Source organism: Triturus cristatus, chromosome 3_1, assembly GCF_964204655.1.
Source record: "Triturus cristatus chromosome 3_1, aTriCri1.1, whole genome shotgun sequence".
Lineage (NCBI taxonomy): Eukaryota > Metazoa > Chordata > Amphibia > Caudata > Salamandridae > Triturus > Triturus cristatus.
The window spans coordinates 1,120,830,807-1,120,852,679 of NC_140583.1; the positions used below are offsets into that span (position 1 = coordinate 1,120,830,807).

At 46.1% G+C, this 21,873-nt stretch overlaps 1 protein-coding gene across 1 annotated transcript in view; it reads left to right on the forward strand.

Annotated features, from left to right (window-relative positions):
• LOC146861608 (contactin-associated protein-like 5) overlaps positions 1 to 21,873 on the forward strand; it is a 1,183,739-nt gene that overhangs the window by 970,882 nt on the left and 190,984 nt on the right. The window contains exon 18 of the mRNA XM_085646457.1: positions 2,369 to 2,608. Within this exon, the coding sequence (XP_085502583.1) occupies positions 2,369 to 2,608 (240 nt within the window). The remainder of the gene's footprint in view (positions 1 to 2,368; positions 2,609 to 21,873) is intronic.

Sequence of the window (21,873 nt, forward strand, 5' to 3'; positions counted from 1 at the left end):
CATATTTAGCTAATATTCATCTTTAGAAGGTAGCATACACTCAACTTCAGACGTTGGAAACACCTTTGGCTAAGTATGAACTCGAAAAAGCCATCAAAAGGCTACCTAATTGTAAGAACCCTGGTCCAGATTCTATTCCATCTGAATTTTATGAAAACCTTTTCCGATATTCGTGGCATAATTTAATGTATTTAAGTCAGGGACACCACCGTCCTTGTAATGGAAACAAACACATTTTGCAATATTTCTGAAGAAGGATAGGGATCCAAACGTGTGTATATCATAGAGGCCAGTTTCCTAATAGTGATTATAAAGTCTTCATGAAAATTCTCTCCAATAGAATTTTACTGTCACTAAGGGGCAACTGCAATAATTATGCTTGATTCTGAGAAGGTCTTTTATAAGGTTTTGGACCAATGTTTGTGTGTACAGTATTAAATCCCTTTATGAAGGTTTGAGAGCTCTGGTCATTAGTATGAGAAGTAAGTGACTTGCTTCCCTATTTTCAGGGGAATGCAGCAACGCTGTCCCTGCCCCCTCATCTATTTGTCTTATATCCCACCCATTTTTTAAACTAAATTTAGATATTATTGTATTGGGAGTAAACAAAATAGATACTCAATTAGCAGCATATGCAGACGATATTGCAATTTTCAACAATGATCGGATTAACGCTCTTACGGGCATTAAACATGAGGCAGTTAGGTTTGGAGCAGTGCCATGCTATCATCTCAATCAAAACATGATGAAAATGCTTTATGATCACTCTGATCAAGGGCCCTATTGCAACTCACACACAGTAACGCAATTAAACTTTTACTCCTTCTTCTTCAGGATGAATGGGCTCTTCCTTATTTGAAATATAACTATTGTTGAGCATTTTGTCAAAGTTTTCATACTTGTATGGTTTCACTCACAATTAGATATCACTGAGGGCCATTCATAAACATGCATAATCCCTTAGTGGTCACCTTGATTCTTCATATTTTAGAAGGATAAGATTCACTACGTTAGCTGTTTACGTACGTTTGGGCCTCATTCAGACAACACTTACAGAATAAATCTTTTTAGCATAATCCACTACAAGAGGCTTTTGTACCGTCTTGGTCTTGCTCTGAGCTTCAACATATAGATCAGATATATGATTGGTCTATTTTTTTTATAATTTACCTTTTTTACGACTCAAAGCTATATCTCCAATAGAGGATTCTTCAAATATTAACAAATGTGTGAATATTTAATGCAGACTCCATGATAAATTTAGGTCTTGAATTCCCCCCAAAGATACATCTCTTAAGGACCAGAATAGAAAACGGATTTATTGGTTGGATTTATAAAATGATTTCAGAAAAATTATGAGATCATTCACTCTGTTTTGAGTAGTAGATGATTGGTAGACACCAGAGAAAGTAAAATGAAGGAAGAGATTATTAAGTGTGTCACTGTAGCATATCAAATGTGTAATATTTCATGGTTAAAATCTCAGCACTATAAGATGTAGGAGGATATTTGTAATACATAATAAAGACGCTAATCTTGGGTTATTTGGCAGGATTCATAGTCATATCCCAGACGCTGATATTATTCATGTTTGTATTATTTGCACCTTAATTCGTGATTTCTGGGCTCATGTATTTCAAGAACTGTGTAGACTAATTAAATATCCAACTCAAGCATTTACTAAACTAATCCTGCGTTGGTGCTCTTCAAATTTACCAACCAACTATGAATGTATTTTCGATAATTTATAATATTACCAGCTGAAATGAACACTGCAAGATTTTGTCTAGAATGTGTAGCAAATGTGGTTGCAAGAGTGGCTGTCACAATTTGTAGTTCTTTGCAGTTTAGAGATGGAAAGAATCCAAAAGAATCCTATACTGTGTTATTTACCTGGTGGCTCAATTATTGGCTGGTTGCAATTATTTGTCATGAACATACTTTAGGATAACTTGATAGTTGGAATTCTTAAAATAATGAATGAAATGTTCTTTTTAGATGATCTGTTTGAATAACTGATAAAAATATTTTCATTATTGCTGCTCATATTCCCTATCTATATAGTGAACTTTGTAATTATTCTGCACTATCTTTTCATATATAAAAATAAAAATAAAGTTTCTTATTTTGAGAGAAAGAAAAGAAGTTGAAAATGTCTGAAATGTATGTAAACATATTTGGGGGCCTACAGGTATACATTTCACTTTTTAAATCAGTCATCATTTCAAACAATAAAATATTTCTCATATTGCATAACTCTTCATATGTTAATGTGAACTGGACAACATAGAAAAACAGAGCGGTGACGTGTTCACAAAAGGAAAATTCAATGTAACTGGACGTATGTTTATGCTTTTTCTTGTCACAGGGGGAACAGCATCTCGGCAGGGAGGATTTTTGGGGTGCATCCGCTCATTACGTGTGAATGGACAGACACTCGATCTTGAAGAGAGAGCTAGGATGACTTCCGGCGTAAAGCCCGGGTGCCCGGGCCACTGCAGCAGTTACGGCAAGCTCTGTCACAATGGAGGGAAATGTATCGAAAAGTACAACGGCTCGACATGTGACTGCACCACCTCGGCGTATGAAGGAGCATTTTGTAAAAAAGGTAAAATGCTGCTTTTTACCCATCGCTTTCAGTCAAAAATAAATTTCTTGCCAATTTGTACATACACATTTTTTATTTAAGTAAACAGTTGGTCTGTTGCCGACGATCTACTGCTGGCAGTTTGAAAAATATTGTATAAAAGAGGAGCTATGGCTCAATACAGACTTGCTAATACAATTTGAAAGTGCTTTAAGTATTTAAAAATCCGACAATTAATTCAGTCAACAGGCTGTGCGATTCCCGTTGCACTACTGAATAAAATTGTCATTTTATTACTTATTGTATTGTATGCAGTATTTATAAAGCGCAACAATCACCCAACGGGTACCTCGGCGCTACAGTACATGATTCATTATCAGATGGCAAGGGGGAAAGCGGAAATAAAGCAGATGAAACATTTCCAGAGCTGTCAGGCTCTGGGAAACAGCCATGTTTTAAGCTTTCTTCTGAACTGCAAAAGATCATGAGATTGTCTGACTTCCAAAGGAAGGCTGTTCCAGAGCTTAGCTGCAGCAAAGCTAAAGGCCCTACCCCCTGACTTGGCTCTTCGGATCTTCGGGACTTTCACCAAGTAAGCAGTGGCAGAGCGAAGACATCCTGTAGGTTAACTTATTGCCCCATCTTGTGAAATTAGTGCTTACAATGCAGTTTATCCAAGAAAGTACAGAGAAACCATATACATTTTCATACATTCGAAAACTAAAGTCGCTCAACAGCGATATTTTGTCTTGAAAACTAGGGGGCAGATTTACAAGCCCCTTGCGCCTTTTTTGCGTCATGTTTAACATCGGAAAGCTGAAGCAAAAGTGGAGCAAGGGGCTTGTAAATCTGCCCCTAGATATCTTTACACTACTATAAATTTAAGGGCCGTTTTAATTTGTTTTTAATGTTATCTAAATTGTTTGAATTGCTACATTACTTTTCTGGCTCACAACCAATTCACAGAATTGTTCATCTAATTTAGAAAAAGAAAAATTAAATTATTTTGATATCACAAACATTTGTAAAATGTGTGGCAGCTCTACCAGTTCCAGATTTACCTATTGAGCTAAAACAAGGAGAATGAATGCTAATGCCAGAAACATCTCCTGTTCTTTGCTGTTTGATCACATCCTGAATTTGACAGTCTGAATAGTAGATAACACCATCACACAGGTTTATTTATATTACAGGAAAAAAAGCATCCAGTGGAACCATAAAGTCTTAAGAATAGTAAACACTATCTAGGATTCGATGCATAATTTAATTCAATGAATGCATTTAATTCTGCTACCTACCACACATGTAACACCGAATTCTGGAACTTGGTTAACTCGAGGTCGTTCAGAAAGCTGCAACATTATGCTGCTTGGCGTGGAAAAAAGACAATGTGCACAGGACAGTTCTGACCAGAGCAGGGGCAAGCTCTTCTGTGGGTTCAAATTATACAATGTCTGTGGCCATGAAATGGTAAAACAAATTAAAACTCCTAAAATGCGAAACTGCGACTTTTGTGAGATTTCACAGGCATAAGAATTTTTTACTGGGGCCCACTTGTCACTGAGCCATGATTTGCTTCTCATTTTGTAGCATGTGTAGGCTGTTCCATCCACTACCAGGGAACACAGGGTCGGATTTATCATAGTACTGTATTGCCCTTGCATCATGCATGGTGTCACAAAGGCAACACGATACTAGGGTCAGATGTACCAAGCAAGGCAAGGCCACCTTGCCTAGCCCTTCATTACTTGGTGAATCTGGAGTAATGCAAGGCAGCGCAAGTTTCTGCTTTGGTTATGCTGCCCTCGGAAGGTGTTCCATTGCTTGAGTGTGGGTGATCCCACGCATCCACCCATGGAATTTGGCGCATTGCCTGATTTACCAAGACTTCCCATGGGAGGCGCAACAGGGAGAAATGTCCTTGCCCTGTTTTCCCTGTCATTATCGGATTTACAGTTGTTCTCATTTGCACAAGGTATACGATTGCTCAATATACAGCACATTTAATTTTATATTTATAAGGTGTTCTCATTGGCTTAAGATTCTTTGCACGTCATGGCTTCAGGGAACATTTGGAATTTGTCACCCCCAGCAGCGGTTCTATCAGCGTCTGGTAAATCAACACTTAAATCGAAGGAGTGGCGAGAATATTTTATCACTTACATTTCCAACTTTAAATATGACGATGACTTAACCCCTGAGAAGAAGGAAAAACTACTTTTGCACTATTTAGGTCCCGGTGGGTTGAAGAAATATAGCCACATAGGAAATAAAACACAGACCTGTTGATTACAGGGGGGTGTATTCTACAATGCTTTGTAGTACTTTGTTACTTATTTTAAACCTACAGTATGTGTGGCCATGGATTGATACAAATTCTTTCAGAGACTGCAGGGCGAGGAGGAGACCATAGAAGACCTTGTAGCTGCGTTAAATAACTTAGCCTTTAATTGGGGAACTGCATGATGAACTGATTTGCGATCTGATATTCACGCATGTGGCTAACCCATCTATTCAGGACAATTTGTGGGACATCGTGAAAAGAGCAAAGTTAACTGTAAGATATGCGAAAGCTGTACTTTCTGACGAGAAGAAAAAGAAGGACACTAAGACTGTTGCCAGGGTGAAAAGGTCAAAGCTTCCTCAAAGATCGTTTGATAGGAAAGAAGGCAAGCCAGATGGAGAAAGGAAATTGGACATCTGTAAGCCATCAAAAAAGTGTTACGGATGTGGGAGTAACACACATTTAGAGCATGACAGAAAGTGTCCTGCCCAAAAGCAGACATGCTCAAACTGTGGTATAATAGGATACTTTCACAAAGTGTGTCAGAGAAAAAAGGATACAAATGCCTTAATGTTGGATCCTGATAGTGAGATACATTTGGAGAAGTCATATGATAATCTGAATATGTGTGTATTGCACTTTGATGAAGATGTTCTAAGTGTGGATGGTAAGCATAAGAAAGAAACGTGACATGACTATCAGTGGAGTGCTCAGTTCTATAGTTGCAGATTCTGGATTGCTAGATAAAATAGTCAATAGAGTGTATTGTGTGATCAGTTTGCTCCTGTTGTGGGAAACAATCTGAAGAAACCTGGTATATCTCCTAAAAAATGTGTGGGAGAACCCACAGACATGGTGGGATACAGGGAATTCCTTTTAATGTTTAAAAACAGAGAGGCTTTAGGTAAATAATATGTCCTATACAGTGGTCAAACAGTGCTTGAATGGATGGATATGGGGAAATTGTAAATCACTTTGACTCCTAATAGCCCTGAACCTGTTCCATTTCTACAACCTTATGAAGAGTGTGGGCGTGACATATTGGGAAGCTTTTGTAAAGTGTTTTCAGGTAAAATAGGAAAGATTAAATGATTCCAAACCAGGATTATTCAAAAACAAAACTATATGCAGTGCCTCAGGTGCACAAAGCCAGGAATAATCCCATTTGTTTGAGGGGAAATGTGGAAAAAGAACTAGAGAAATTGCAGTCTGCTGGGGTGATCAAGCGAGTTGAGTCAACAGAATAGGTAGCACCTTTAGTGGTAGCTAAATGGGAAAACATCAAACTGAGGTTATGTGTGGACCCCAGAGACCTTAAAAGAAACATGTTGGTGGACCAGTTCCAATTGCCAAGAATCAGTGAAATGTTATCCCACACAAAGGGGGTAAAACGGTTCACTAGTAAAGATGACCGCTGTTAGAACTGGGGGTCTCTAGTTGTCAGAGATAGGTACCTTTGACTAAATAGGGACCCTTGCTTCTAAGTCAGGGAAAGGAGATTACACTACTGGATAACCCCTGCTCACCCCCTTGGCAGCTTGGCACAAGCAGACAGGCTTATCTCGGAGGCAGTGTGTTAAGCATTTGTAAACACATACAGTAATACAGTGAAAACACTACAGATGGACACCACACAGGTTTTTTATAAAAAATAAGTATTCTTTAAATAGACTTAACACAAGACCACAAATGACAAAAATCCACAATACTGTACTTAAAATTGACTTAAAGATGGTAGAATTAGCTTAGTTCAAGTTGGTAAATGCGACACAGTTCTCACAAAGTACCTGGATGCGTAACGCAAAATAAACACAAGGCTCGCAACGTTGGACATGCGTCGGTTCCTTGCTTCGGGGGGAGATGATGTGTCGCGCCTCAATGCTTGCGCAGAGTGGGGGATGCGTCTTGATCCTTACCGGAGAGGAGGTGATGCGTAGATTCTCGTGCTGCAGCCCGGTTGCGATGCGGCAAGATGGCGCCTCGATGCGATGCGACAATCCGGTGTGATGCCATGAGATGGCACCCTTGATGCAACGATGTTGAGATGATGCGGGCATGCCCTGGCAACCTTGCGGCAACTCTGTACTTTGAAGCCGCAACAGGCCCTGCGACACGCTTCTCCGGTGATGCGACGGCGACCCTCACGGTTGCGCCGCGCTTCTCCGGTGAAGGCACGCTTCTGGGAGATGCGGCGGCGGCACGCTTCTCCGGCGATGCGATGACTACAGCTGCGGTGGCGACACGCTTCTTGTCATTGTGTCACGCTTCCAGCTCCCAGCGACACGCAGGCTTCTGCAGATAGAATTCCCAGCAAGGAAATTCAGAGGGGAGTTGGTAGTGAAGTCTGTTGTCCCTGATACTTCAGCAGGAGGCAAGCACAAGTTCAAGCCCTTGGAGAAATATTCTGCAAGATGATGAAAGTTCTGTAAAAGTTCCTTCTCCTCTCCTTGGCAATGAAGACACCATTGCAGGCCAACCCAACAACACAGCACACTGGCATGGGGGGCAGTCCAACTCCTACAGCTTCCTTTGGTTCTTCTCCTTGCCAGAGGTTTCTTCTTGTTGTTCCAGAAGTGATCTAAAGTCTTGGGGTCAGGGACCCCATATTTATACTACTTTTCTCTTTGTTCTCTGAAGGCAGAGAGGCCTTTGCCTAGTCCAAACCAGTTCTGGTCAGTCCTGGAGCACTTTGTTTACCTGACTCCTTCTTTCCTTTCAGAGTGCAGGGCAGAGACATCAGACACACCAGAGGAGGTAGAGCCAGCGTTCTGGAGGGAAGGTACAGCCATATTCAGGTCACAGGTGCAACTCCTCCCACCCATCTACATGCAGATCTTCCTATTCAGCCCTGTGCTGACTCACCCTCTCTCCTGGAATCCCCCATCCACTGTCACTCACAGAACCAGACACACAATACACAACCTAGTAGAGCCAGGCTTGGACAGTTGAGCAAGAAAATACCTACTTTCTAAAAGTGGTATTTTCAAACACAGAATGTTAAACCAACTTTACTAAAAGATGTATTTAATCATTCTGAGTTCAGGCATACTAAACTTGAATTTCTACCATGTTCCCTGAGTCAGTTAGGATTATAAGACGTAATAATCAAACTGCCCATTCTGGCCTATGGGGAACAGATAGCCTTGCAATAGTGAAAAACAAAAATGGCTGTAATTCACTATTAGGACATGCGACACACACCAGGGCATGTCCTACCTTATACTTACAATGCAGCCTGCCCTTGGGCCTACCATAGGGGCATCTGATATGAAGATAAGGGAAAGTTTAGGGACTGGCAAGTGGGTGCACTTGGTCAGTCAGCATGGCAGTACCAGACTGCACACAGGCTCTGCAATGGCAGACCTGAGACACACTTTACAAGCCGCTTCTGTGGGTGGCACAACCAGTGCTGCAAGCCCACCAGCAGCATTTGATTTACAAGCCCTGGGCACACATGGTGCACTGTACTAGGGTCTGACAAGTAAATCAAATAACCCAATCATGGAGTCACTGATTAATACATCAATTTAACATAGGGAGCACTTGCACTGTGCACTGAATGGCAGTGGCACAGTGCCCAAAGCATCTAAACCAGCAAAACATATCAAAACAGAGGAGGCAATCAGAAAAAATGGAAGGGAGACTCACGCCAATGGTACCAGGTCTAGCAACCACCACTTACCACCAGATTCCCCTACAGCCTTAGTGGGTGTCTGACAACTTTTCTAATATATTTTGGCTGCTTCCAATTTAAAAGGGTTTCTTTTCGTCTGGCCTCTGTGGTAGCCATTTTCCAAAGACTGATGTCTGAACTATTTGAAGAAATTAAGGATGTATTGTTTTTTAAAGACTACATATTAATTGTGGGCATGTATAAGGAGTAATGTTAGAAATGGGATTTCTGGTTGGCTAGGGCAAGTGCCTAAGCCAAGCAGAAATCACCACTCTAGTCAGGGCAAGGGAGTCACACACTAAGGATAACCCCTGCTCACCCCCTTGGTAGCTTGGCAGAGCAGTCAGGCTTATTCCAGAGGCAATGTGTAAAGCGTTTGCGCACCACACACTCAAGCATGCACCAATGTCACCTTAGACCCCCCCCACAAAGGACACTACACACTGAGGTATGTAAAAATATATATATAATCTGTATTTTTCAGGTAAATGCAAATGGGTCAAAGAGTTATAGGAATGCTGTAAGTTACTTCAAAAATTGCATTAAACTTTGTCATAGAGTGGTTGTAAATTATTTTCCAAAACCACCTATGCTTCAGTCACCACAAAACAACATGGCATACTGGTTCGGGGATCAAGCTTAACTTTTAACAGTCCAGGTCTGCTGTGATGTTCCGCCCCCTTCGGGCGTGTCCGCTGCATGGGAGGGCCCTGGTTGGGGGCTGACACCACCACTACTGCTGGCAGAGGGGGGAAAAGACACTTTCCTTACGCGCCGCCCGTAAAAGGCTTTCCGGGCCTCGGGCAGCTCGACAGCAGCAGATTGAAGTTCCCAGTGGCCCAGGGAGACACCAGCTTGAGGTTTCTTTGGTCTCTGGGTCGGGTGGAACAATCCTTGGTGGCGCTGCACGGAGGAGCGGGGCAGCTCCTTCCTGACTGGAGCGCAGCATTGCTACCCGGCTGAGGTCCTGTTGGATGGCTCCGTAAACAGCAGCTGGGCATTGCAGATAAATCCCGGTTGCCGGGCAACGCCTCGCAGCCAATTTCGCTGCAGCGCTGCCTTGTCTCCTCAAATTAGGATCGTTGGCTTCGGACTCGGGCCCGAGGCGGTGAGGGGCGCAAAGTATTTCTCGGTAGCTACTTCTTCTGGGGGAAGCACGTCACGGCTTCCTGGGCTGCAAAGGGGAGTGTGAGGCCGGAGGCAAACAATTACTTGGCAGACCCTCCGCGTCTTCCTCCCCTAGCGTTCCAGACTACTCCGGTATTGCGGTACAGGCAGAGCTGTGTGAGGACACTCGCACACAGCGCTGTGTAGACAGTCCTGGAAACTTTGACGTCCCTGAGTTTCCCTCAACAGGAGGCCAGCTAACACAGGCTCTTGGAGACTCCTCTTAAAGCAGGGGGTGGACACAGCACACAGCACAGTCCCTTCCTTTCCTAAGCAGAATCAGCTACTGCAGGGCTCCCCAGACAGCACACAGCAAATTACTGTTCACTTTTCTAAATGGGCAGAAGTGCAATTCATACAAAATGCAGATGTCTGTAAGGTCGTTAGTGTTCTTGATAAGCTGCTTCTGAAGGAAGGATTGCCTAGAATGGTCTTAAGTCATAACAGACCACAGTTTACCTCAGAAATTCTAAAATCCTTTTTCGACAGGACAGGAATGGTATCAACCACAAGACAACCTTTGGATGTCATCCAGCAGGAAATTGTGTTGTTGACAGTTATTAAAGGGATTGTCAAATTGGCAAGTAACAATAAGTTAAACTAGAGAAAGAAAGTACAATGTAGGCTGAATGGAAGCATCAAAGAAGGTGGAGTGGTCCCCTACAATGGTTAAGGAAAAATTGACCAATTTCCAAGCCACATATAAAAAATACTAAGATAAAAAACATGGAAGCGGACCATTTCACATTGAAATTGGTGATTGGGTGAGAGTGAAAAAAGTGGTACATTATGAAAGGATCAAAGAATGTTTTGCAACACTGCACCATTATGCGATGAAAGATGTGGCATCTAAATTCAACATCTTTGTGTAAAGTGAATGGAAATAGTGTGACTGTACGAGTGAAAACACATTTGAGAAATGAGTTAGAATGGATGGAAGATGTGAGGGTGAATGTGCATGACCAACAGCAATCGTTTACTGAATATCAGGTGCACAAGAATCCAGGAGAAGTTGACCAATGCAATCACTTGGACCTCTGGTAAACCAACATACAGGTGATAGTAGAGAAAGTTGACCTGGACCATCTAATCTCAGTGTCTAAACCTGGCCTTTGTGTAGGAGGTACAATTAGTATACAGGGTTGAATTGTCATTTAAACCCAGGAAATCGGATGATTATATCTCTGAGTGTGAAAGTCATCTACATATTTATCCAGCTTGATATGTATGCGTTTCATTTTGATCTCTATTAGGTTATTTATGATGCTTTCGTTTTTTTTATGCAAAAACAACAATTGATGGACAGAATGCAGAACAATGTCATACATTCACCCCAGTACAGAGATCTGGGCCTAAATCCATCGTTTTTTTGCTCACCATGCCGTTCCAGTTTGAACCCAGCCATATGCAAATCAGTCTTGACCATGTGCCTCATGGGAACAGTCCAGCCCAAACTGCCAAGCCAGGTCCTCCCTGGACTGGAAACAAGCATCCTAGGACCGGTTTCGGGGTTTCACCCCTCTTCAGCCAGGATAGCTTGATTCCAGTGGCATGGAGAGCAAGGGACCCACGTCTGGGCATACCCTTCCCACTCGGGGTGATAAATGCAAAAACAACAATTGATGGACAGAATGCAGAACAATGTCATACATTCACCCCAGTACAGAGATCTGGGCCTAAATCCATTGTTTTTTTGCTCACCATGCTGTTCCAGTTTGAACCCAGCCATATGCAAATCAGTCTTGACCCTGTGCCTCATGGGAACAGTCCAGCCCGAACTGCCAAGCCAGGTCCTCCCTGGACTGGAAACAAGCATCCTAGGACCGGTTTCGGGGTTTCACCCCTCTTCAGCCAGGATAGCTTGATTCCAGTGGCATGGAGAGCAAGGGACCCACGTCTGGGCATACCCTTCCCACTCGGGGTGACAAATGCAAAAACAACAATTGATGGACAGAATGCAGAACAATGTCATACATTCACCCCAGTACAGAGATCTGGGCCTAAATCCATCGTTTTTTTGCTCACCATGCCGTTCCAGTTTGAACCCAGCCATATGCAAATCAGTCTTGACCCTGTGCCTCATGGGAACAGTCCAAAAACCAAAGGAAATGATGGACGGAGTGTTGAACATTGCAAGCACTCACCCCCAGTCAACTGATCTGGGTTTAATCCATCACCGTTCTTTAGCCCACTCTGCCACCCCAGTTCAGACATGGCCATATGCAAATCAGTCTGACCCTGTGCCTTATGGAAACAGTCCAGCCCGAACTGCCAAGCCATGTCTTCCCTGGACTGGAAACAAGCTTCCTAGGACCGGTCTCTGGTATTTCAGCCGTCTTCAGCCAGGCTTGCTTGAATCCAGTGGCAAAGTGAGCAAGGGACTCACGTCTGAGCATACCCTGCCAACTTATGGTGAGCAAAGCAAAAACCAAAGGAAATGATGGACGGAGTGTTGAACATTGCAAGCACTCACCCCCAGTCAACTGATCTGGCTTTAATCCATCACCATTCTTTAGCCCACTCTGCCACCCCAGTTCAGACATGGCCATATGCAAATCAGTCTGACCCTGTGCCTTATGGGAACAGTCCAGCCCGAACTGCCAAGCCAGGTCCTCCCTGGACTGGAAACAAGCATCCTAGGACCGGTGTCGGGGTTTCACCCCTCTTCAGCCAGGATAGCTTGATTCCAGTGGCATAGAGAGCAAGGGATCCACGTCTGGGCAGACCCTTCCCACTCGGGGTGACAAATGCAAAAACAACAATTGATGGACAGAATGCAGAACAATGTCATACATTCACCCCAGTACAGAGATCTGGGCCTAAATCCATCGTTTTTTTGCTCACCATGCCGTTCCAGTTTGAACCCAGCCATATGCAAATCAGTCTTGACCCTGTGCCTCATGGGAACAGTCCAGCCCAAACTGCCAAGCCAGGTCCTGCCTGGACTGGAAACAAGCATCCTAGGACCGTTTTCGGGGTTTCACCCCTCTTCAGTCAGGATAGCTTGATTCTAGTGGCATGGAGAGCAAGGGATCCAGGTCTGGGCATACCCTTCCCACTCGGGGTGACAAATGCAAAAACAACAGTTGATGGACAGAATGCAGAACAATGTCATACATTCACCCCAGTACAGAGATCTGGGCCTAAATCCATCGTTTTTTTGCTCACCATGCCGTTCCAGTTTGATCCCAGCCATAGGCAAATCAGTCTTGACCCTGTGCCTCATGGGAACAGTCCAGCCCGAACTGCCAAGCCAGGTCCTCCCTGGACTGGAAACAAGCATCCTAGGACCGGTTTTGGGGTTTCACCCCTCTTCAGCCAGGATAGCTTGATTCCAGTGGCATGGAGAGCAAGGGACCCACGTCTGGGCATACCCTTCCCACTCGGGGTGACAAATGCAAAAACAACAATTGATGGACATTTTCTTTATTGCATAAATTGTTGCTAATTTAAACTTAGATCTCACTAAGTTGAAAAAAAAATTCTCGTTTTATGGGGCATGATATGTTGTGATGTAATGAAGATGTAATGAAGGTTTGTACGGGCTGTCAGGGACACCGTACATGACACCGTGCATTCCTTAATATAATGGAACATTAGGCATGCATTAGGCATGCATTCTGGAATGGGACTATAGAAGATACGATGGGAGGCGGAGGACTATTTCCTTTCAGTTTCTGTGTCAGGGTGTGTATTTGTCATAATAAAGATTATATGCCAAAATATGTGTGGGCCCTTCATTATTTGGTACTGTGTCATGCTGCCACCAGAGGGTGGTGACTACAAAAACAGCTAATATCTGCTATACATAGTGGTCAAGATTCCAGTTGTGACATCACCTAAAAAATGCTTGCTTCATGTAATAAAATAAAAACACACAAATGTTAATTTAAACATGTGAACTAGTGAGCTATTATTTTTTGTGTACTGTATGAGTTTGGTGCACAGGTGTGACGTTTTGCATGCAATGAGAATGTGTAAATAAATATGTATTCAATCAGTCAGTCAAATCCACTTTATTCAGTTAATAAAAACCATAAAAAGTACACTACAAACATCATATACAACAACATAAGAACATATACAAAAGTCATATTGAGGTAATCTTAGGCACCAATAAAATTCAGCCCAAAAAGCGGGCCCTGAGCCTTTAAAAATTGTTATTTTATGAAAGCATATATGAGGATTCATTAAAAAAAAGTTCCTAGGGCGCAAAGGACAGTTTATCTAAAAAACATTTCATCACCAACTTCAAAAAAATTCATCGGGAAAACGGTCTTCAGCCTTTTGGTTGTTTTGATAAAGAGCCTATACAAAGTTCTCTAAAAATGTTCTAAGGCACAGAGGACAATATATGTAAAAAACATTTCTTCACATATTTCATAAGAAGGTACTCTTCAGTTAAAAAGACATCCATTTTAAATGTAACTTTGTTTTATTGAGTTTCAGGCAATTAAAAAGACACATTACAGACCCTATGCAGTCCCGTTTTGATCGATTAAAGCCCTACCCCTCCCCGGATCCAACCCAGCCACCCCACATCTATGCAGATCGGAACGAGATTTTGTCAGTGAAGCAAGTGTCCAGAACTGCCAAACAGGGCAAAGGTCCCTGCTAGATGAGCAATTGAGCAATATACAAACTCAGAATAACAAAAAACCCAACCGACCCCCCCCCCCCCCCCCCCCCCCCGGAACCGGTGTGCCTTGGTCATATCATGTTCGGTTAGCCCACGTGAGGACTGAAGTGTGTTTCCCTTCGGAGGTTTCTCCTGGTTGCGGGATATCAGTGATTCGCAGGAGGCAAAGATATCTCGGGCACGTGACTTCATTGAATTCTTGTGCTAGTAACAATAGTAAAGGACGCCATATAGTGTTAAAAGAGGCCGCGGAGTGGATAAGGTTGACTTGTATACGCTCCATACCGGGTATTTCAGTGTCAAATTGTTTGTCGATGTCGTTAAGAACCGCCGCCCAGTATCCCGTTACTTCCGGGCACTCCCATAATAGGTGGGTCAGTGTGCCCTCTTCGTCACAGCCCCTCCAGCAAGTCGGACTACGGTCAGGATTACCTCTGTTCAGTCTGACTGGCGTTAAGTACCAGTAGGTGGCTACTTTGACCGCTGCTTCTCTGCTCGCCATGTTCTTGGCGGTGTGGTTTGCCCTGTAGTATATGGCTTGCCATTCCTTTTCCAAGAGATCTCTCCCCAGCTCACTCTCCCAGCGTTTCTGCCCGGCTGAAGGCCGTGGGGGAGCTGGAGGACAAATCATCTTATAGAGTTCGGTAATCAGCTTTCGGTCTGATTGCTTGGTAAGAAGCCATTTCTCGTAGGTCGTCAACCTTCTACCTACCATTGGGCGTACCTTCGGCTGCGTCAACTAGTGCCTAATTTGAAAGTATTGGAACCGTTTCGGGTCGGCAAAGTCATAGAGCTATGGTAGATCAGCGAATTTAAGGAACCCTTCAAGGTCAAATAGGTGTCCCCCGGATTTGCACTCCGAGGTCCGCCACTGCGGGAACGCACCCCTCTCCATCCCTGGTACAAATCCAGGGTTGTCGAACAGTGGTGTGAGCGGTGAAGGAAAGGAGGTGAGCCCCCTCTTAGTTGCTACCGTATTCCATACACGCATCAGTGTGCGGGTAATTGGGGATTTGTTGAGGTACATCGGTCTATCGGATCACCTCAAGAAGGGTATCTCCCAGAGGGATAACTGTGCCATCGCTCTATCCTGAAAGAGCCACCTCTTCTCGGATTCGGGCCGACTCCATTCCAGTATCTGAGTTGCGCCGCCTGAAAGTATCTCAGTATGTTAGGAATCCCAAGTCCTCCTTCATCGGGAGGTCGATAAGAGTGGTCTCTGCGCATCCGTGGCCGCTTCCCGGCCCATATAAATTGTTGCACTGCTTCTTGAAGCCTGCAAATGGTTCCCGTGGAGGGACCGACTGGAATGATTTGGAAGCTGTATAGTATTTTGGGTAAGATGGACATCTTTACAGCAGCGATACAGCCAAGAAGTGATAGGGGTTGCTTCTGCCATCTTCTCAAATCTCTGTGTATTTGAGAAGTGAGATTCGCATAGTTCAGGGTGACCATCTGCTCAGTAGACGGGTCTAGGACTATCCCCAGGTATGGGATCGAAGCGTGGGGTTGTAGGTCCCCATATTCCAGGCAAGAGCATCGATTTCCCAATATTTATATTAAAGCCGGGCACACTCCCAAAAGCCTCCATCTCTCGCAGGAAGGCCGGAACTGAACGCTGGGGTGACTCCAGAGCTGCCAAGATGTCGTCTGCGTACAAACTGATTGTGTACTGTTCCCCTCCAAAGGAAATACCTGAGATGTCAGGGTTATCTCAGATCCTCTGTGCTAGGGGTTGTACGTAGAGGGCACAGAGGAGGGGCGATAGTGGGCACCCCTGCCTCGCACCCCGTCTAATGCCTAACGGTTGTGAGCTTGTACCATTAACCCATATCATCGCCCTCGGCTTAACATAGCAGCTCACAACCCAGGCCCTAAAGCGGTCCCCGATGCCAAAATGTGCCAGTGTTTTGTCTAAAAACTCCTAGTCTACCCCGTCGAACGTCTTTTCAGCGTCTACCGTCAGTAACATGGCGTCCATTCCCGTGTAGTGGGCCTTGTCGATTAGATGCATGAGGCGTTTAGTGTTGTCCCTGCATTGTCTGTTTGGAATAAAACCAGATTGATCTGCTTCGATGATACCAGGTAGTCATGGTCTGAGTCTGGCCACAAGGACCCCTGTAAAAAGATTTAGGTCCAGGGTGAGTAGGGATATCGGCCTGTAAGCGGCACACTGGGTGACGTCTTTCCCCGGTTTGGGCAACACAATTATGTCTGCCTCCAGCATGTCAGAAGGGATGGATGCAGGCCCCTGAAAGGAGTTAAAAAGTCATGTTAAAATCGGTGCCAGGAGCCGGCAAAATGTTTTATAAAAAACTGCCGAAAAGCCATCTGGCCCAGGAGATTTCAAAGGCTTAAGTCGGGAAATTGTGCCGATCACTTCCTCGATCCTAATAGGCGCGTCTAATGCTGCGGCTCCGGTTGCATTGATTGCTGTCGTCGCTGCCTGTTGGAGATAGGCCTCCCCATCGGTGTCGATATTCGAGTCTTTGCTATAAAGAGAGGCATAGAAGCCCCGAAAGGCCTCCGCTATCAGGTCATTGTTTCCCACCATCTCTCCTTGGGTGTTGTAGAGGGCTGTGACTTTAGACCGTTGGACGCGGGCTCTGAGTTTGCTTGCGAGGAGACGCCCTGTTTTATCTCCTCCTACATAGTATATGTGATTGAGCCTCAGGGCCGCATACACAGCCCTATCGAGGTCAAGACTTACAAGCTGCACCCTGGCGGCTTTCAATTGCCGCCATATCCTGGGGGCTCCCGTACGACCATGCACTCTCTCTAATTCCACCACCTTAGCCGTGAGTGATTCCCTTTTTTCCTTTCGTTCTCTAGTTTCTGCCGCAGAGATAGCTATCAGTTCCCCCCTCACCACCGCTTTAAGGGCCCCCCATAGTGCTGTCAGGGGCGTGTCAGTATTGTCATTGGTCGTGAGGTAGTCAGTGATACATTTGTGTAGCTGTTATGTCACCCCCTTTCTTTGTAGTAAGGCCTCCCGCAGTCGCCACCTCCCCTTCTGTGGTCGGGTCCGAGGGACGGCAGTAGCCACTGACACAGCGTCATGATCCTAAAGTGCAGCTGGGATAATGTCCACTTCGTCTATTAGTGTGCTAAGCTCTGAGGACCCGATAAAGTGATCAAGCCTGGTGTAGGTGTGGTGCGCATGCGAGTAAAAGGAGTATTGTGTGCTTTGAGGGTGGGTCTCCCGCCAAAGATCCACCAGTCCTCTACGACTCATCCAGTTCCTCCCCTCTGTCGATATTGCTCCTGTGGCGCCATAGCGATGGCCCGACCTATACTTCTCTGGGTCCATGACTAGGTTGAGATCGCCACCCACTAGGACGTGCCTGTCTTGAGGGCTTTGAATCTCTGACAGGGCTCCCATGAGAAAGGATTCTTGACCTGAGTTGGGGACATAAAGGAACCCTATGCCCATGGATGTGCCTCCCACACTCACCTAATAGGCCAACAGCCTGCCTTTAATCTCTGCCACCATGTCACCCACCTTGCCCTGGAAGTGCCTGGTAAACAATATAGCTACCCCCGCTTTCTTATCTGTAGGAGTAAAACTTCTGGGAAATGCAAGGGACCTCATTCTATGCCAATCTCTGGATAGTAGATGCGTTTCTTGCAGGAGACATATCGAGGCGCCAGAGTTCTCCAAATAAGACAGAATGGCTCGTCTTTTAATGGGGTTATTTAACCCCTTTACATTAAGGGTGATAACTTGTATGGTAGGTCCCATCATAGTGTCTGCGCGAATTGGGACGGACTTGTCAGTGGGGATCTGCTCTTGCGAGAGGCCCCACACAGTTCCTCTCTGTCGATTGCACACTGGTCCCTTCCCCCTCCCCCTCCTCCCCCCTGTCCCCCTTCCCGAACTCCAGCAACCCCCGCAAACCAAATCCCTTCAATGCCCCGCCCTCCCAAAATCCCCCTCTCCCCCTCCCTAACCCCAACTGAACATTTCCAGCAGGTTACCATTGTCCAACGCCTGCCTTCAAAAGTCGCAGGCATGTGGTGAAGAAAGAGCAGGGTCCACATGTAGCCCAGCCGACCCGGGCCCCTTACAAGCCATCCAGCGTTCAGTGCTTTAGGATCCCTATGTGCTGCTGAAGTTTACTCGGGAGTTGAGGTGTCTTGCAACACTGCTTCCGGGGCCGATACCCTTTACGGCGACATAGTTGTTTGATCTGGCTTCGAGTCAGCGTCGGACGAGCACCGACGACCCACTCTCTGCCAACCGCTCCCCATTGATCGTGGTGAAGGGCAAGGGGAAGTGTCCGAGCTGCGTTGTGCCAGTCCCAGAAGTTCACAAGTCTCTTGGAGCGATCACATCTGCTGTACATTGCCATTCCATTTAAAAATCTGGCGGAGGGTTGGCCCCAAGAGTAGGGTACTCCTTTGTCCTTTAAAGTAGGTGGTCACTTCCTTGAATTCTTTCCTCTTTTGTAGGGTGGTGGAGGCCAGGTCTTGATAGAGGGCTACGGAGTGACCCTGGTATTTGAGGGGTTGCTTCAGCTTTGCCTCCCGCAATATGCGTTCTTTCAGTGGGAAGTCCGGCAGAAATGCCAAAATGTCTGGTGGAGGGACCGGCGCGCACCTCCCCACTCCCATCCTGTTTGTTCGATCAATACGGATCTCAAAATCGAAGGGCACCCCCAGGATCTCCCTGAAGAGGCCTTGGAGGTATTTGGCCATGTCCGCCCCTTCTTCATGCAGTGGAACCCCTCTGACTCGGATGTTATTGCGTCATGACCGATTTTCCAGGTCCTCAGTGTGCACCTGTAAGTCCACCTGCTGATCGTTTAGGCGTATGATTTCCTGCTGCAGGAGCTCTACCTCCTCACTTTTGGACTGTTCGCCATTCTCTATGGCAGCTACATGCTCCCCCAGCTTATCAACATCTCTGTGTATTTGTCTCACTTCGCCTGCTACCTCCTGTTTCAGCGTCTGAAAATCTTCCCGAAGCATATTGAAAAGTGTTTCAAGGAACGCCCGAGTGATAGGCGCTTCCCCTTGCTCCTGTTCAGTGTGTGGTTTTGAAGTCGGTGAGGTAAGTCCCCCTTTGTCCCCTGCTGTGGAGCCCTTAGTGAGCATTTCTTTCAACGATCTCTCCTCCTTTTTCCTCATTGTGGCCATCGTGAGGCCCCCCGCTAGTCCTTCCAGAGCCTCTGTTCCTTGCCTGCGCAGGTGCTGCTAGTGAACCCAAATGTCCAACAGGAGGAAAGAGGCCACTAATCCCCCTCTGACTCCTTTCGCATGGAAGTCCTCTGTCTTCCAAGGTCTTGTAGAGTATGTGGCTGCTTCCTAGAGTTCTCCGTAAGCTCTAGCTACTTGAAGATGCGTCGCGGTGCTTCACCAGCCCCAAGGAAGCGCCTGCACACCCAGAGCGGGACCCCTCCACTGAGGCGCTCACTTGCAGACTGTCCTATAATTCACACTTAGTTGTAGGGAAAGGCCAGCAGGCGTGCCTTCCCCACCTGAGTCTCATGTGCTAGTTCGGTGTAGCCTTGCCATTTTGCATGATCCCTCTTTTCTTGGCCACTCCTGTGGCTCTTGCTCCTATCTGACTCTCCCAACTTGCGGCTTATGGCTGTGAATCTTCATGCGCAGCACTCTCGTGACATCCCCGAAGTCAGCTTGGGCATCTCTGTAGGCCACAGATGATTGCTACGTCTGTGTAGCTGTGGAGCCTCCCACCCCTTTCCCTAACTTGCCCTCCTCCTACTGCGGGGTATTAGGGGTTGTGCCTAATCAAGGGACCCCGGTGCTATCTCTCCCAGTGTGGCCGACCTCAGCAGTGGGGGCCCCTCCGCTTGATAACTGGTGCTGTGTGCTGTTTTGCGCTGCGTAGTTATGCCTTATTAGTCAGGTTGCATGAGTCCGGTTTCAGCTTCCCTCCCGCTCGGCCCACCGTCCGTGTAGGACGTGCCCTCTTCTCAGTACTCTAGATGAAGTCCTCCCGGGGTGGGCCCCCAGCACCAGGCCACAGCCTGAGATCCGCGGTGATTAGCGTTTCGGGGTCCTGCCGCCTTCCTCGATGCTCCCCCCCAGGTGAACACTGTGCGGTGTAGGGCCCTGCCAAGGACACTGCCTCCGATTCCTCTGCCTGTTTGGGCCCACCAACCACGCTCCTGGGTTTCTTACCTCTTTCCAGGTAAGGGCCACTGGCTCGCACTCACCGCTACAATGCACAGCGTGGCCCGGCTCCCATCCACTGACTTGAAGTAGGGCCTTGCAGAGAACACCCTCCGCACTCACAGTCTCTTCGCTGGCCGCTGTGCCCCTCCCGTTTCCCGCCACCATGGCTGCGCTTCTAACTGTGGCCGCCGGAGTCCGACATTCGCCTTGTAGGCCTTCCAGCCTCCGTCTCGATTTCCACTCTGCCGGGGCCTCTGTCCCTTGCCCGCTCGCCTCCAGCAGCCGGAACCCGCCTCCTTCACTGCTGGTTTGCCCTCGCGGAGTTGAGAGCGCCACCTCAAGAGCCTGCTCCGAATCCGGCGATGCCCCCTCGTCTCAAGAGCCTAGAGTCTGACGGCAGCCGCTTCGCCCTGCTTGGCTCACGGCCTGGGCGCCATTTTCAGCTGGAGAGCGCCGGGCTGCTTGGAAGGTCACCGTGACACCCACCACTGTCTAAGCTGCTCCCTGTGATGGCGTTTCACTCTACCAAGCTGTGCCACCTTTTATGGTGCACAGTTGGGGATCCTGCAAGCGAGATGACTAGGAAAGGGGAGCCCCGGCGAGGAGCCTCCGGGATCTGTGTCCGTTCAGGTCGCCATCTTGGCCACGCCCCAAAGACATCCATTTTAAAACACAATTTGTGATTATAAAAGAGCTACAGCATTACATGGCATAGTAGACCTTCTTTTCCTTTCCCTAACAGCAGCAACAAAAAAACTGGCAATATTAAAACTCTCCCATGTGTTCAGCATCTGTAGGTAAACTAATGCAAGCCGTACCTGAATAAAACCTTTTCCCTTTAAAGTAGGCACTAAAAACTGTTTACGATTTTCATGAACGAGGTCGCAAAACATAATAAAATGCAAGGTGTCTTGGGTGGAGAAGTTATCACATGTACAAGGGCCTAGTTCTTTCACCTTTCTCCAATCCTGCGGTTCGGCCAATATACAGTGCAATAGATTAAATTTGAATCTATGTAAAAATAAGTGGTGATACAGTTTTGCTACTACTTTTAGATAAGGTTCTGTCAATGGGGTTATTTTCAGCAAAAGATAGGCTGGTACCATGGATTTCGTTAGCTCTTTCATCTCTCTCTAAGTATGCGTCATGTTTCGAACATTTATTTTAACTCACAATAAATCCGCTTTCCTGAGATTGTCTGGAGGCCCAAAGAGATCGGGGCACCCTAATTTCTTTGTTATGGTCTTGTCATACCGTACCCACTGTATGCAACTGGTTCTATCCAAGGATAAGCATTCTCAGGCAATCTCATGATTCACCACCAGCTCTGGATTAGTCCAGATCATTATCAGGCTCATGGGTAGTGGCAATCCTATCAGGGC